The 12,173-nt window shown below is 53.6% G+C and overlaps 1 protein-coding gene across 2 annotated transcripts in view; it reads right to left on the bottom strand.

Annotated features, from left to right (window-relative positions):
* Positions 1 to 2,013: 2,013 nt before the first annotated feature.
* The window catches only part of UBE2F (ubiquitin conjugating enzyme E2 F (putative)), a 50,719-nt gene continuing 40,559 nt past the window's right edge, over positions 2,014 to 12,173 (bottom strand). For both annotated transcript variants that reach the window (XM_068544142.1, XM_068544141.1), the window contains 4 exons: positions 9,771 to 9,828; positions 8,392 to 8,424; positions 6,083 to 6,145; positions 2,014 to 2,775 (listed from right to left, as the gene is read on the bottom strand). In XM_068544142.1, the coding sequence (XP_068400243.1) occupies positions 2,725 to 2,775; positions 6,083 to 6,145; positions 8,392 to 8,424; positions 9,771 to 9,828 (205 nt within the window). In that variant the 3' untranslated portion in view covers positions 2,014 to 2,724. The remainder of the gene's footprint in view (positions 2,776 to 6,082; positions 6,146 to 8,391; positions 8,425 to 9,770; positions 9,829 to 12,173) is intronic.

Below are 12,173 nucleotides of genomic sequence, written 5' to 3' on the forward strand. Positions count from 1 at the left end.
TCTTGTGAAGCTACCCACAACCCACGACACTGCTCCCTGGGGCCGGCGTTCTGCAACAACGCACCGTGGCTGAAAGGAACACACAGGAGGTGCAAGGACCAGGGCTGCAGGGAAAGAGGAGACACAAGGCCGGGAGGTCAGTGCTCGACCCCCGAGTTACGCTCGGCCCAGCTCCTTAGAAAGGCTGCAAAGGAGGCAGCCTGGAGGGGGTGTGTTTGAGGGAAGGTGAGAGGCGAGATGCGAGCCTTCTCCTGAGAGGGCTACCCTGGGGAGCTGTTTCCTTCTAAGTGTGCCTGAAAAACACGCAGCTGACATACCCCATTTTAAACAGTAGAGTCGTGGGGCTCCAACTGACCTTCAGAGTCAGAGCTGTGCCACAGCTTCATGCCCCAGGCCTGCCCCACCCCACCCGGCCCCAGGGCTGGTCCGGCTGGCCAGAGGCTTGGCATCCCACCCCCCGGCAAATCAGAAATCATCAACTGTCTCTGGGTTGGTGGGGCACATGGACCGCAGCCAGAAATGTTACTTTGGCCTAAGAGTGGGAAAAAGACCCCAGGAAACCAAACGTCCCGGACGGCAGTGTCCTGCAGCCACCAAAAGGTGCCACGGGCCCCGCTGGCCAAGCACCCAGCACAGTACCACTGGCCCACGGAGATGGGCCAAGCTGGGCGGGCTCCTTAACAAGATGGGAGGGGGCAGGGAGGTAACACGCCTCTGAGATCGCCACTGGACAGAAAGGAATGATCCAGTTACGTGGAAATGTCGTTTTTGAAGAACTGCTTGACCCCTGATGAGCAAAGTATTTCTCTACATTGTGTGAGGTCAGAATTAACAAGGGCTCCTCTCCCTTTCAGTCTGGTCCAGAGGGCACAGTTTTCACCTGCATCACACACGTTTCCATTTCACTACGGGCGCTGCCATTTCTTCCACCTCTGTCCGCAACACCAGGGGAGGGTGCTGCCGGGAGAACTGGGGGATGTGAAATGACTCGGGCTAGAGCTGGCAGAGAGCGGTGCGCCCTGGGTCACAGGGGCACCAATCAGGCGTGTGGACGGCCAGCTGCTGCCCTGCTGACCCACCTAGCAGAGGATGGCTCTGAGGCCAGTTGGTGAGTTGAAGTATGTGAACTGGAGCGCCCCCCCCCAGGGTGACTGTGCCTGACAGGCTCTGGGCCCCCGAGACGCCGCCATGCCCTTAACCAGCCCCATCCTTCCTGCTCTGCGCACCCGACGGAGTGGCCCGTCAGCCAGGGTCACCCTCCAGTCTAATGGGCATGATTCCTGGCTACAAATGGGAAGCATGGCCCGAATTCCTCCCCCGCTGATCTCCAGGACAGACTGATCTCATAATCTGGGATTATGTTATAAATTAAGAAAAACAAGCCAGACTGGGTAGCTGGTAGACGGGGGAATCCAGAGGCCTAAGGAGGCTGTCAGGTAAACTGGAGCGTGTCAGGTGAGCAGCAGACAAAACCATACGGATACTTATTTTGCATATGATTCCAAGGGTTCAGATGTCGAACGCTGTAATAAAGCCACTCACCTCTCCTCGGTGTTCTGACTCTGAAGTGCACTGACCTGACCCGGGAATGGCTTAAGTGGTGCCACTGACTCCTGGCCCTCCAAGGCCTGGGAGACTCACCCCCGAGACGGGGCCCAGAACCGGAGCGACTCGGAAGGCCACAGGGGCAGTCTCAGTGGCATCAGACATTGTTTGGGCCGATTCCCGAGGTATCTCTCCCGTCCCCAGAGCACGAGGGTCTGGCTCTCTTGCACAGTGGCTCACAGACACATGACCACGGCAGAAACACCACGCCCGTGGCTGGGCTGCGCTCCAGCCAGTTTCCTCTGGGCAGCACGTGAGAACGGGCTCCCTGCTATTATTATTATTATTTTTTAATTCATCCAGATCTAGCTTCAAAGGGTCCCGAAACTTCTTTGCCCCATCTGGACCTGAAAACAGGAGCTGATTTTCAAAAGCCAAATTCTCGTTGCATTTGGACAGAACGAATACTGTGTCTTTTATATTTTCTTTGTATTTCTCTTCAATAGTTGCTTGACCCAACATCTTTCTGTCTGCTCTATACAATGAAAATACAAACTAAATGAGAATAGAAAAAAATAATTAAAGCATTAAATTGTACAAATTACAAATCTGTCCCAAAATATACTTACATTAAATAAAATACGCATTTCAGTAAGAGATCTACAGTGAATGACTATGCATTCTGGGAAGCTTCACGACATCTAGGCAGGGCCAACATTCGTGGAAGGAGCTAAGAGAATTCGCATCCAATCACAGTTTGCAGCGGGTTTCTGATCGCCGATCTGCGAGCTGCACTGAGCACATCATTAGCGTCACCTGTGCGGGGACTGACGGGGGGGAAGGGGAGAAGCAAGCTCTAGCCTCAATGCTGAGTTCATCACAACTTCTCGAGACTCTCATTAACAGCCTATACAGTACAGTTTCAAAAAAGTAAACATGTTAAGGTAAGCAGACAACTCTTTAGAACCCCAAGCACATTTTCTGGCTGTATTTATGTGGAACTCTCTGTCTACAACGGGCGGTCGTGAAGAGGTTCTTCCTCAGGACAGCATGGTCGCAGGACTGGGACGGCCCAGCGGGACTGAGCGGAGCCGAGGACGGGGCGGAGCCTCCCTTCTCGCTTCAGCTGGAGACAAACTGCTAACGCACAGTCCACGGCCCCGCAGCCTTCTCCTCCTGTCATCTGGCGTAACGCTTAATGTAGTCTTCAACTTTATTCCGGAAGTCCTCCTGTGGGGCAAGAGGCACCAGGCAGAGAGGAGGAAGAGGGGGAGTGAGTCAGCGCAGGGAGCGACACTTCAGGAACAAGTGGCATTCCCCCGAGCCAAGGACCCCTGCCAGCTCTCGGGGGGGTGTGCAGGGTCCGGCCTCCAATCCTCCAGTTGCCAAGGTGGCAGGAGACTCAGAGACCCACGGGGCTGAGTGCCATCTCCCTGCCACTCTGGGTGCCGGGAGGGGACACAAACAAGCTCTGGGCGGAAGGGAACCGAAGGCCCTTTGTTGTGCGGACGGGGAGAGTGAGATTCACCAGTGTGGTCAAGGTCACGATGTGGGTCACGCCGGGACTCTGGACCACAAATGGGCATGAGCCTTGGCTGCTGCTCTCAGGAAGACCCTTGTGTCCTGATCTGTCTCCCCAGGACCCTGCTACCTATGGCCCAAGTGCAGCCCGCCATCAGGGTGACCACCCTGCCCGAGAGGAGAGGTGCGCTTGCTACAGAGGGCCCTCCTGGGCATCAAGCAGAGGCCACCTGGGGGCCTGGGCTGATCCCTCAGGTGTAAAAACGCTGTATGGATGCAGGTATCTCCCAGGCCAGCGTGGGCGGGAAAGCCACCTCAGATCCGAGCCAACACCCCAAGTGTGTCCCCAGGTCTTCTCTCTCTAAGGTCAGGAGCAAAATTCCCTGGCCTTGCAGGACTGGGAAGGGCCCCTGGGACTGTCTGAGCCACGACTGACTTGGAGCTCGTCCACCTCAGAACACCCGCCCGCATTCGGTGGCAGGACAGCCTGTACCCTGAAGGCGGCTCTCAACCCTCTCACTCCCACCCACAGCTGCACACAGGGTCCCAGGCTTCAGTCCCATCCAGCAAGAGGCACAGCCCCGGGCCTGACGCGCACCCTCTGGCGGCTTCCCCGAGCCCTGCCTGCTGCAGGGGCCACCCTGGGAGGCGCGGGCAGAACGGGCCTGCTCTCCTCGGCCACGCTGAAGTCACTCTTTCAGGGTGGGGCGGGTTCAAGGAAAGGGGAGAAGGGGACACCTGTGGTCGCCACCAGGTGGCCCAGGACTGTGCTCAGAGGCTCCCTCACAGCCGCCTGCCCGCAGCCAACACGGGCTGCACAGAAGCCCTGCTGCCTTTAGCAGAACTCTCACAAGGTCGCCTCCACAGTACCCAGCAGCCGACACACCATCGGCTCCCAGGGAGCCACGGCCAAAGCTCCCGGGATGTGGAGTGACGATCCCACAGACACCCCCAACCCCTCAATGTCTGACCCAGGACCACAGGTGCCTCAGCTCAGCCTTAATCCCCTTTGCTCTCGTCAGTGAGAAGACCACGAACTCTGGGGCCAAACCGCCCGGGTTCAAATCTTGGGCTCCGCCCCTTCCTGGCAAGTCTTTCACTTCTTGGTGGCCCTGCTCCCTCAGCAGCAAATCAGGGGCAAGAGTCCCTCCCTCGTGGGTTGTCGGGAAAACAAATATGTCTGGGAGCAGGTAGGACACTGCCTGGCACCTGGAGGGCCACGCAGGGCTGCTGCTACTACCATGTCACCAGCGCCCTCCTGCTGCCCTGCCCCAGGCACACGGGGCCCCTGTAGCATCCCTGAGCACCAGGAGCGCAGTCCTGCCTCAGGGCCTTTGCGCCGCTGCTGAGGCCTCTGCAACACTCCTCCCTGAGGTCCACCTGGTTCACAACCGGCCTCTACTCACATCTTACCAGAAAGGCTTTCCCTGAGAGCCCTACATAAAGCAGCAACACCCATATCTGCGAAGCACAATAAAATGAAGTCTGCCTGTAAGCTGCAAGTCTCTTCCTATTTCATACAAAGAGCAGGAAACACCCTTCCGAGAACAATAAAAAGTAAACAATCGTAACATGCTTCTCCTCCTGGCTCTATAAGGGTGTGTTCCCTCCCCGACAAGGTTTAGTCCGCAGGGGCTACAACAGTCAGTCAGTGCTGAGTGGGGACATCCTTGTCAGGGACGGTGACAATGACAGGTGGAGTCAGAATGTGAACAGAGCCTCCTGGGGGCCCGCCTGCGAGGCTTGTCAGCGTAGCGGAGGAACAAAGGCTCCTCCCCGCCAGGGCCGCCCCAAGGGTGCAGATGGCTGACTGCCGAAGGCCGGCCACCTCCCGGCCTGCTCAGCAGGACCTGGCCTCCTCTGCCCGCCCGCTGACCCTCCGGGGCCACCGCCTGGCTCTCTGCTCCCCGCGTGCCGGGACACGTGCTGGCGGGGCCCTCCTGCCTGCCCTCAGGGCCCTGCTAAGGCAGGCCGTGGTGAACACCACACGTGGCACATTTGAAAGGCCCACGCGCTCTGGCACACAGTAGTCTTACATGAACAGAAGCAGCTGCCCTCAACATTAAGCACGGTATTTAGAACCAACTTGATGGCCTTTAGAACGTCCTGCGTCCAGAGCCATGTGAGCCGATCCAGCAGCGTCAGGTGGCTGACTCCTGGGCGGGGCAAGGATTCGCAGGGAATGTGGCTCAGAGAACGAAACGGGAGGTCCTGTGCCTAAACGGAGTCAGCGCCGCAGCGCTGTCTGCTGAGGCCTGACCAGCCCCCAACAACCTCCAGCAGCCTCGCCTCAGCCACGCTCGGCCGCCTCCCGGGCTCCTGCCCCACACCCTGTGCCTCGTGCCCGCACGCTGTAAGGATGTGTGTACGAAGGACATTTACTGCAGTGCTGTCTGTAGCTGGAAAATAATCCCGTGGAAAAACCTGAGTGCCCAGCCATAAGAGGATGGTTGAGAAAGGTATGGTAGAGCCACACCACAGGATATTATTCAACAGCTCCTAAAATGAACGAGTGATAGTTTATGCATTGACCTGGAGGGAAAAAGCGAAAATACACGAACGACGACAACAAAACAAACACGACCCCATCGCTGTGGGCTCGCGTGCGCCTGCGCTCCGGGAAGGTGTGGAGGGCGGTCAGCCCGCTGGGTGGCCGCGGAGGTGGGGGGGGGGGGCTTGGGGGGCGGTAACACCCTTCGTTCTCCCTTCTGTGTTCCTACACCGTCATGCGGTAAAGCGACAGCCGCCTGTTGTAGATCACTCATACTGAACTCTACCAGGAAACCACACGTAAAAACACTTCTGTCTGACCTTGGGTCAAACACTTTTCTGAGACCACTCACATTTATTATATCATTCATAAATTACTTTAAATTCTAGTCCCATTTAATTCAATGGGATTTAATTCTAGTCAAATTCTAGTCACCATTCTCAATTTCATACTTATTTAATCAAGGGGCAGTAATTATCTTTTCACCAAATACATCAACCTAGAATATTCCTGTTACTAGCTTACCTTGTCCCGCAAATGATGTTCTGCAGCTTCAATATTCAGTGGGTCATCAAAATTCAAAAGATCCTTAAAAAGAGAGAAACTCAAAGTAAACAATGGAAAGAATCTGTTTTTCTGCTGTTGCAAGTCTTCATTTTATGAAGCAGGCAACAGAAACCTAATCAGCAAATGACAGAACGACCTAGAGAGTTGAAAAAACTCCTGAGAACTAAAGTTCCTTTTGATGTAGGAGCACTGAACGTGAGATACTTTTTTCAGAATGGTGATTAACGGTCCACTGAAAGAAGGCAGGGATGTGTTTACTCACGATTATCCAACGTTTGGTGAGGAAAGAGCGATCACACTAATTTCTAATGCTAGTTTTGATACTTGGGGAATGACAAACCACTCTTATTATGAGCATTTCTAAATAAAAATCCTATTAATTTTTCCTTAAAAATTCATTTTCTCCTTTATTTTGTGATTAACAACTCTGCCTTCTATGTTTCTATTCTGACTTTGCCTAGACTCTCCCTTCATCTTTAACTCACCTCCACAAGCATGGCACTCACAATCCAGTAGGAAGGACGTCTGCAACCTGACCTAACAACGTAGGATGGTGCCATTGGGGCCAGTGCTCCCTGGCCCCAGGGAACCAGCACCAGACCCTTTCCACCTTAGAAGAGCCCTGGAATGGCTACTCCCCCCCAACCCCACCACAAGAATAGCGACGGATTTTAGATCGGAGACCATGTCTTTTCTTTATACTACCTACTCCTCTTCTTAAAGATCAGGGTAGAAACGTTTGTTATGATGAGTCACTGCTTTCCAAAGCCACTGACAGATCATTGTAAAGACAACTGTATTTCTCCTCAGGAGAAATGTTTAATCTGGGGATTGTATTCCTGATGTGGAAATAAATATGGGTGTGACCAGTATGTCACAAATACAGCCAGGAAAAATTATAAATCTCTATGATCATTAACAGCTGGGAAATTAGTTCCAAGTCCCAGAAATAGGCAAAAATATAAAGCACATATTATATGAGAATCCCGGTGCATATAAAGACTACACCAGACATAGAGAATTCTTCATCTTCTTTACCATTTATTTTACCTAAGATGAATATGTGAGTTGGAATAACCATTATAGACTTCATTAGCAGGTTTGCTGGGCTCTTTAGAATTTGGCAGGTTTGGAGTGCTTGGAGAGATGGGGACCCACCAGATGTCCTTCAAAAGAAAAGCAGCACAACTGCCAGGCAGGTTTTAAATCACGCTCCAGCCTCCGCATCTCCATAAGTAAAACTTCACTTCACTTCAATGGAAAAGCCAAAACCAATCACAACAAAACGGCTGAGACCAGCAGAAAACTGTCCAGATGGCCCGGTACCCCTTGGGTATTGCCTTCTGGAGATTACGGCAGGACCTGAAATCAGGAGGTGTTACCGGACCACCTGGTGACATCAGCCAAGAAGGCAGGGGGGGCAGGCACTTAGGGCTCTCCTCTGAGGCTCTGCTCTGCTGGTTTTTACTGGCTGAGGACGACAGGTGAGGGAGCAGTCCCGCCGTCCTGTGGGCTGTCCAGGATGGGCTCGTTTTCATGGGGGGACTTAGGTTTTACCAAAAGTAGCAGAGATTTTTTTTTTTTTTTTTTTTTTTTTTGCCCAGAGACAGATCCCTGAAGCTTATTTCTTTCCAAGCTTCTTTATGATCAAAAAGCCAAAACTCAAAGGAACAAATAATACTACATAAAAATCCAAATACCAGCTTTCCCCCTTTCCCCTTCTCCTATGCCTCTTCCCGCCCTCCAGCCCTGCCTGCGAGGTGCTGTTCTCTGAGGACAGCAGACTTCGCTGATTAAGAGAATAATTCTAAGGCTCTGGGTCTGTGAAAAGCCTAAGGGTTGGTGACTACACACTCCTTCTCCCAAACCGGACCCCTGGGAGCGAAGGAAGCTGCGGACTGGCTGCCGCTGAGAGCGGACGGTCTGGGGTGGGCCAGGCGCTCCCAGAGGGGCCTGCGTGGAGGAGACCACCGCGAGCAGAACCGGCCCACGCCGGCCCCCGGGAGCGAGGCAGCCACAACAGCAGGGGGAAGTGGGGACGCTCTGCTCCCGCCCCTCCTGGCCCCAGGAGCTCCCAGAGTGTTGCTCCAAAGCCCCCTCCGGTCTTGTCTCACTGTTCTTCTGATTCACCAAAGTGCCAAAGAAAAGAGGGGTTCAGTAAGCCCACACTGCTGTTTTTGATTCCCTCGTGGTATCCTTAACGTGATCTTTAAAAGCAGGAGACAGAGGAATCAAGAAAAACTTGGGATTCTGGTCAACATACTTACAGTAAACAAAGAGTTTAATCCCCAAACAACATCCTGAAATGAGAAAGAAAGACGAAAACAAGTTTCAGGTGGGGATGGTCTCTAAGAGATGAACCAGTTAAGTCAGCATATAGTGGAGGAGGTTAGTTTTCTGCAGGAGTTAGGTTAAAAGGTAGGGCCTAGAACGTCATTCTCAGGCTCCCCCTTGCAACCTGGGGACAGCATCCAGCGCAGCAGCTCCGTTACCAGCCATTGCTCGCCTTCTGTGCACTTGGCACAGACTTAGACCTACGAGTGGTTTTAGCTGGGACAGCGTTTATAATCCATGCCTGACTGAGCCAAAGTGGACACGTGTGGAAAACCGTCACGAGAGAGAGAGGCAGGGAGACGGCACGTGTGATACCCCACGCAGCTCTCACAGCTTCACGAACAGGCTGACTGGACGCCCACGGCCCTTTCAAGTTGAGAGGTGGGACCGTCAGTGTCAGAGCAGCAGGACGGTCACCAGGGAAGACGGGCCTGGCTCAGAAGACCACGCCTTTGTGCTGCAGTGCAGCCTGGGAACACGGCTGCCCCCAAAGCCAGTCCCAGGCGATCGCTCCTCTGCGCAGGATCGATCCCACGGCAGACGGGCAGCGGCTACGACCGTGTGGAGCTATTTCACTACTCAGTCAAAGAAGACGGCAAAAGTCAGGTAGCTGCTTACTACTAGGTGAACACTGGCCAAAAGTCCTGACTCCTCTGATAAAAGGTCAGGCATGGGAAGAAACTGCAGGTGCCTATGGAGAGCACCATGGAAAAGCCCTGAGGCGAAGCACAGCCGGCGGCCTCGCGTGGGTACCCACGACACGCACCCCTGAAACCCACTCAAGCCATGTTGGAGAAGCAACTGGGGCCACTTATTTAGTCCCTGTGGCTCCCCTTTCCACCCCCTGCCCCGGGAGAGGGGCCCCCGTGCAGCACCCCTGGCTGCACCCTGCCACCCCTCCTCTGTCCAGTGTAACTCAGAGCAGACATAGCACAGCCAGACTTTCCTTCCTCCGTCTCTACGCATGCCTGGCGAGTCTCCACTGCCTAAAGGGGGAGACAACTTTCAAAGACTGGGGCGAATAGCAAGACAAGGGTAGAAACAGTAAACCACCGAAGCACAGATGGTAAAGGGCAGAGCGGAGAGGAGATGACCCGACACCCTAATCCCCGCCCCCAACCGAAGAGAAGTGGGGACAGGGGAGCTGAGCAGGGCCAGCGCTTGGCCAGCAGCCCCGGGCGGGCGGTGGCGGGTGAGCAGCGTGGGCCCGGCCACCCACGCGGACGGGACGGCGTGGACATCGCTGTCCTTACAGGAGGCTGGTTGCTGACGGAGGGGCCTCCGGGGAGGCTGCGGGCAAAGGACACTCTACCTTCAGTGTCCTCGTGGGGGCCCAGCCGGTGCCGTCAATCGAATGTTCTCTCAGTAAACTGAAACAGACACAGAAAGGCACAGCGGTCAGCCAGGAGCAGGCCCCAGTCCCGCGAGCTGCTCGGCGTGACTTCTGTCGGAACGGAGGTGCACGTCTCACGCTGCCCGTCTCTCCTCTGTGGCTCCGCAGTTTCCTGTGTCGCTACAGAAGGCCTTCCCTGCCTCACGCCTGTACGGATCCTCCAGTCTAATCGCGAGTGTTATTTTTATGTATTGTACACTCAGCAGGGAAAAAGCATGCTTAAATCAGAACATACAGAGCACATCTGTCAATGTAACATTCGGAAAAGGACGGTGACAACAATGACAGCAGAGCTTCCTGTTTGTGTGTCAGCAGGACCCAACACTCCCCCAGTGCCCCGAGACCAGAGAGGGAGGGGTCCCATGCTACAGAGGAGAAACCAAGGCACAGGGCGGCACGCGCCCCCAAATGCGCTGTGGACTCACACCCACGTGAGCACCCAGCACAGGACTTCAACAGCTGTTTAAAAAATAAAAGATTAACACAAAATTCTGGAAGGTGCTCACCCGTGGGCGGGAGGACCATGCTCAGGGAAGGCCACGTGGGCTCCAGGGGTATGTGACGTGAGCTGCCCTAAGAGTCATTTTCATGACTGTTCTATCAACTGCAAATGCACAGCATATACTCTCATATAAATAACCATTCCATACTCTGAAAAATCACCACTTACTGCCTAGTCTCCTTCTGGTGAAAAAAGGAGCTCGGCATTGTTGAATTATATCACCTAACAGCTCCTAAGCTAACACGTCAACATGAGGTTTTCCAGGTCATACTTGCTACTGTTAAGAAAATTTTTGAATCAGAACACGTTCAAATTCAATGACGATCAGGAGAAAATATAAATATGCAGAATTTGAATCAATGCCATATCTTAATTGCCCATGAAGATCAGTTAGAATAAATAAAACTAACCTACAGCTTACTTCGAGCACTAAAAAGAAAACTCACATCATGTACCCTACTCCCATCTACCCGGGGGACGTCTTTCCACCCTGCAGAGGTATCAGTGAGTTGCTGAGATAAAATCTCTACAACTTTTGAATAACTTTTTGGGAACCAACTGCCCAACCCTGGTGGTTCATATGATCCAACGAGAGACTTCTTTACTAAGACAGGGGAAAGAATTATTTCTGATCTAGCTTATCCTTTTCATTTATAGACCTTATTGCAATTTTAGCTATACCCTTGCTTGTTTACTTGTTTAATGCCTGTCTCCCCACCAGCTGGCAAACCCCATAAAGCAGAGAATGCAAACTGCTCCCCACTGTGTCTGGGCTCAGCCAACATTAGCCGATGGAAGGCAGGCGGGCAGACTGGCCGACCAGTCAGCGCCCTCTGAGCTTCCCTGTCAACAAGCACAGACAGAGCAGGAGGCCTCTGCCCCTGGAGGCCAGGTGTGCCCATGTCTGGGGGCCGCAGATCTGGGCAGGGTGACACCATGGAGGTTCGGGCCCAGCCTGAGCAGATGGCAGTCCCGAGGGAGCTCAGGTGACAGCCATGTGGCCATCAGAGAGGGTACAGGCAAGGGGACAGAGGATGCCCCAGGGACTACACCGGAAACTCGGGTTCTAGGAGAAAAAAAATCTGAAGTGCAACCGCTGGGTTCATGGCCCTGGTCCCTCCAATCCCACAGATACAGCACTGCTGGCCCTGAGCCAAGAGCAGGGTGTGGGCCCTTGGTGGGAGCAGGGCGAGTCTCACTAAGAGAAGCAAGCACCCCTGTGACTAGACCAGGCCCCATGGAGCGCCAGGCACGTCATTTCCTTTATTCAGGAGATGCCACGAGTCGGCTGTGCCCAAAACCATCGCTGGACACTGTCTAGTTTTTCACAAAGAGGTAGTCTTTGTACGTAAACCTGGCACATTACTTCCCTCAGTTAAATTCCCAGAGGTGCAGCTGACAGGTCCGAGGGTACATACAAGTTAAATGTAGGCCTTATGGCTGAAGGACCAATGAAAGGTGTACAGATGCATGCACCCTCCAGTGGAATGAGGGAGCCTGTTCTCACACGCACTTTGCTCTCGTACCTGCCAGTCTGAGAAGTGGTGAGCGGCGTCCCCTCGCTTCCATGTGTCCTCTGATCACCAAGGAGACTGAGCATCAAGCAGATGCTCACCACCCACTGCATTTCTCCTTCTATGAATCACCCACCCGTAGGCAGTGCTCATTTTCCCAGTGGGTATGTCCCATCTTGTTCATATTGACTGAAAGGACTGTTTACATACAAAGGATGTAATCCTGCCGATCTTTTCTCTTTCCATTTTGTGTTTTGTATTTTTAATTTTAATGTGGCTAAACCTATCAATGATTTTCCTATAAAG

This window comes from Eschrichtius robustus, chromosome 5, assembly GCF_028021215.1.
Source record: "Eschrichtius robustus isolate mEscRob2 chromosome 5, mEscRob2.pri, whole genome shotgun sequence".
NCBI classification, from domain to species: domain Eukaryota; kingdom Metazoa; phylum Chordata; class Mammalia; order Artiodactyla; family Eschrichtiidae; genus Eschrichtius; species Eschrichtius robustus.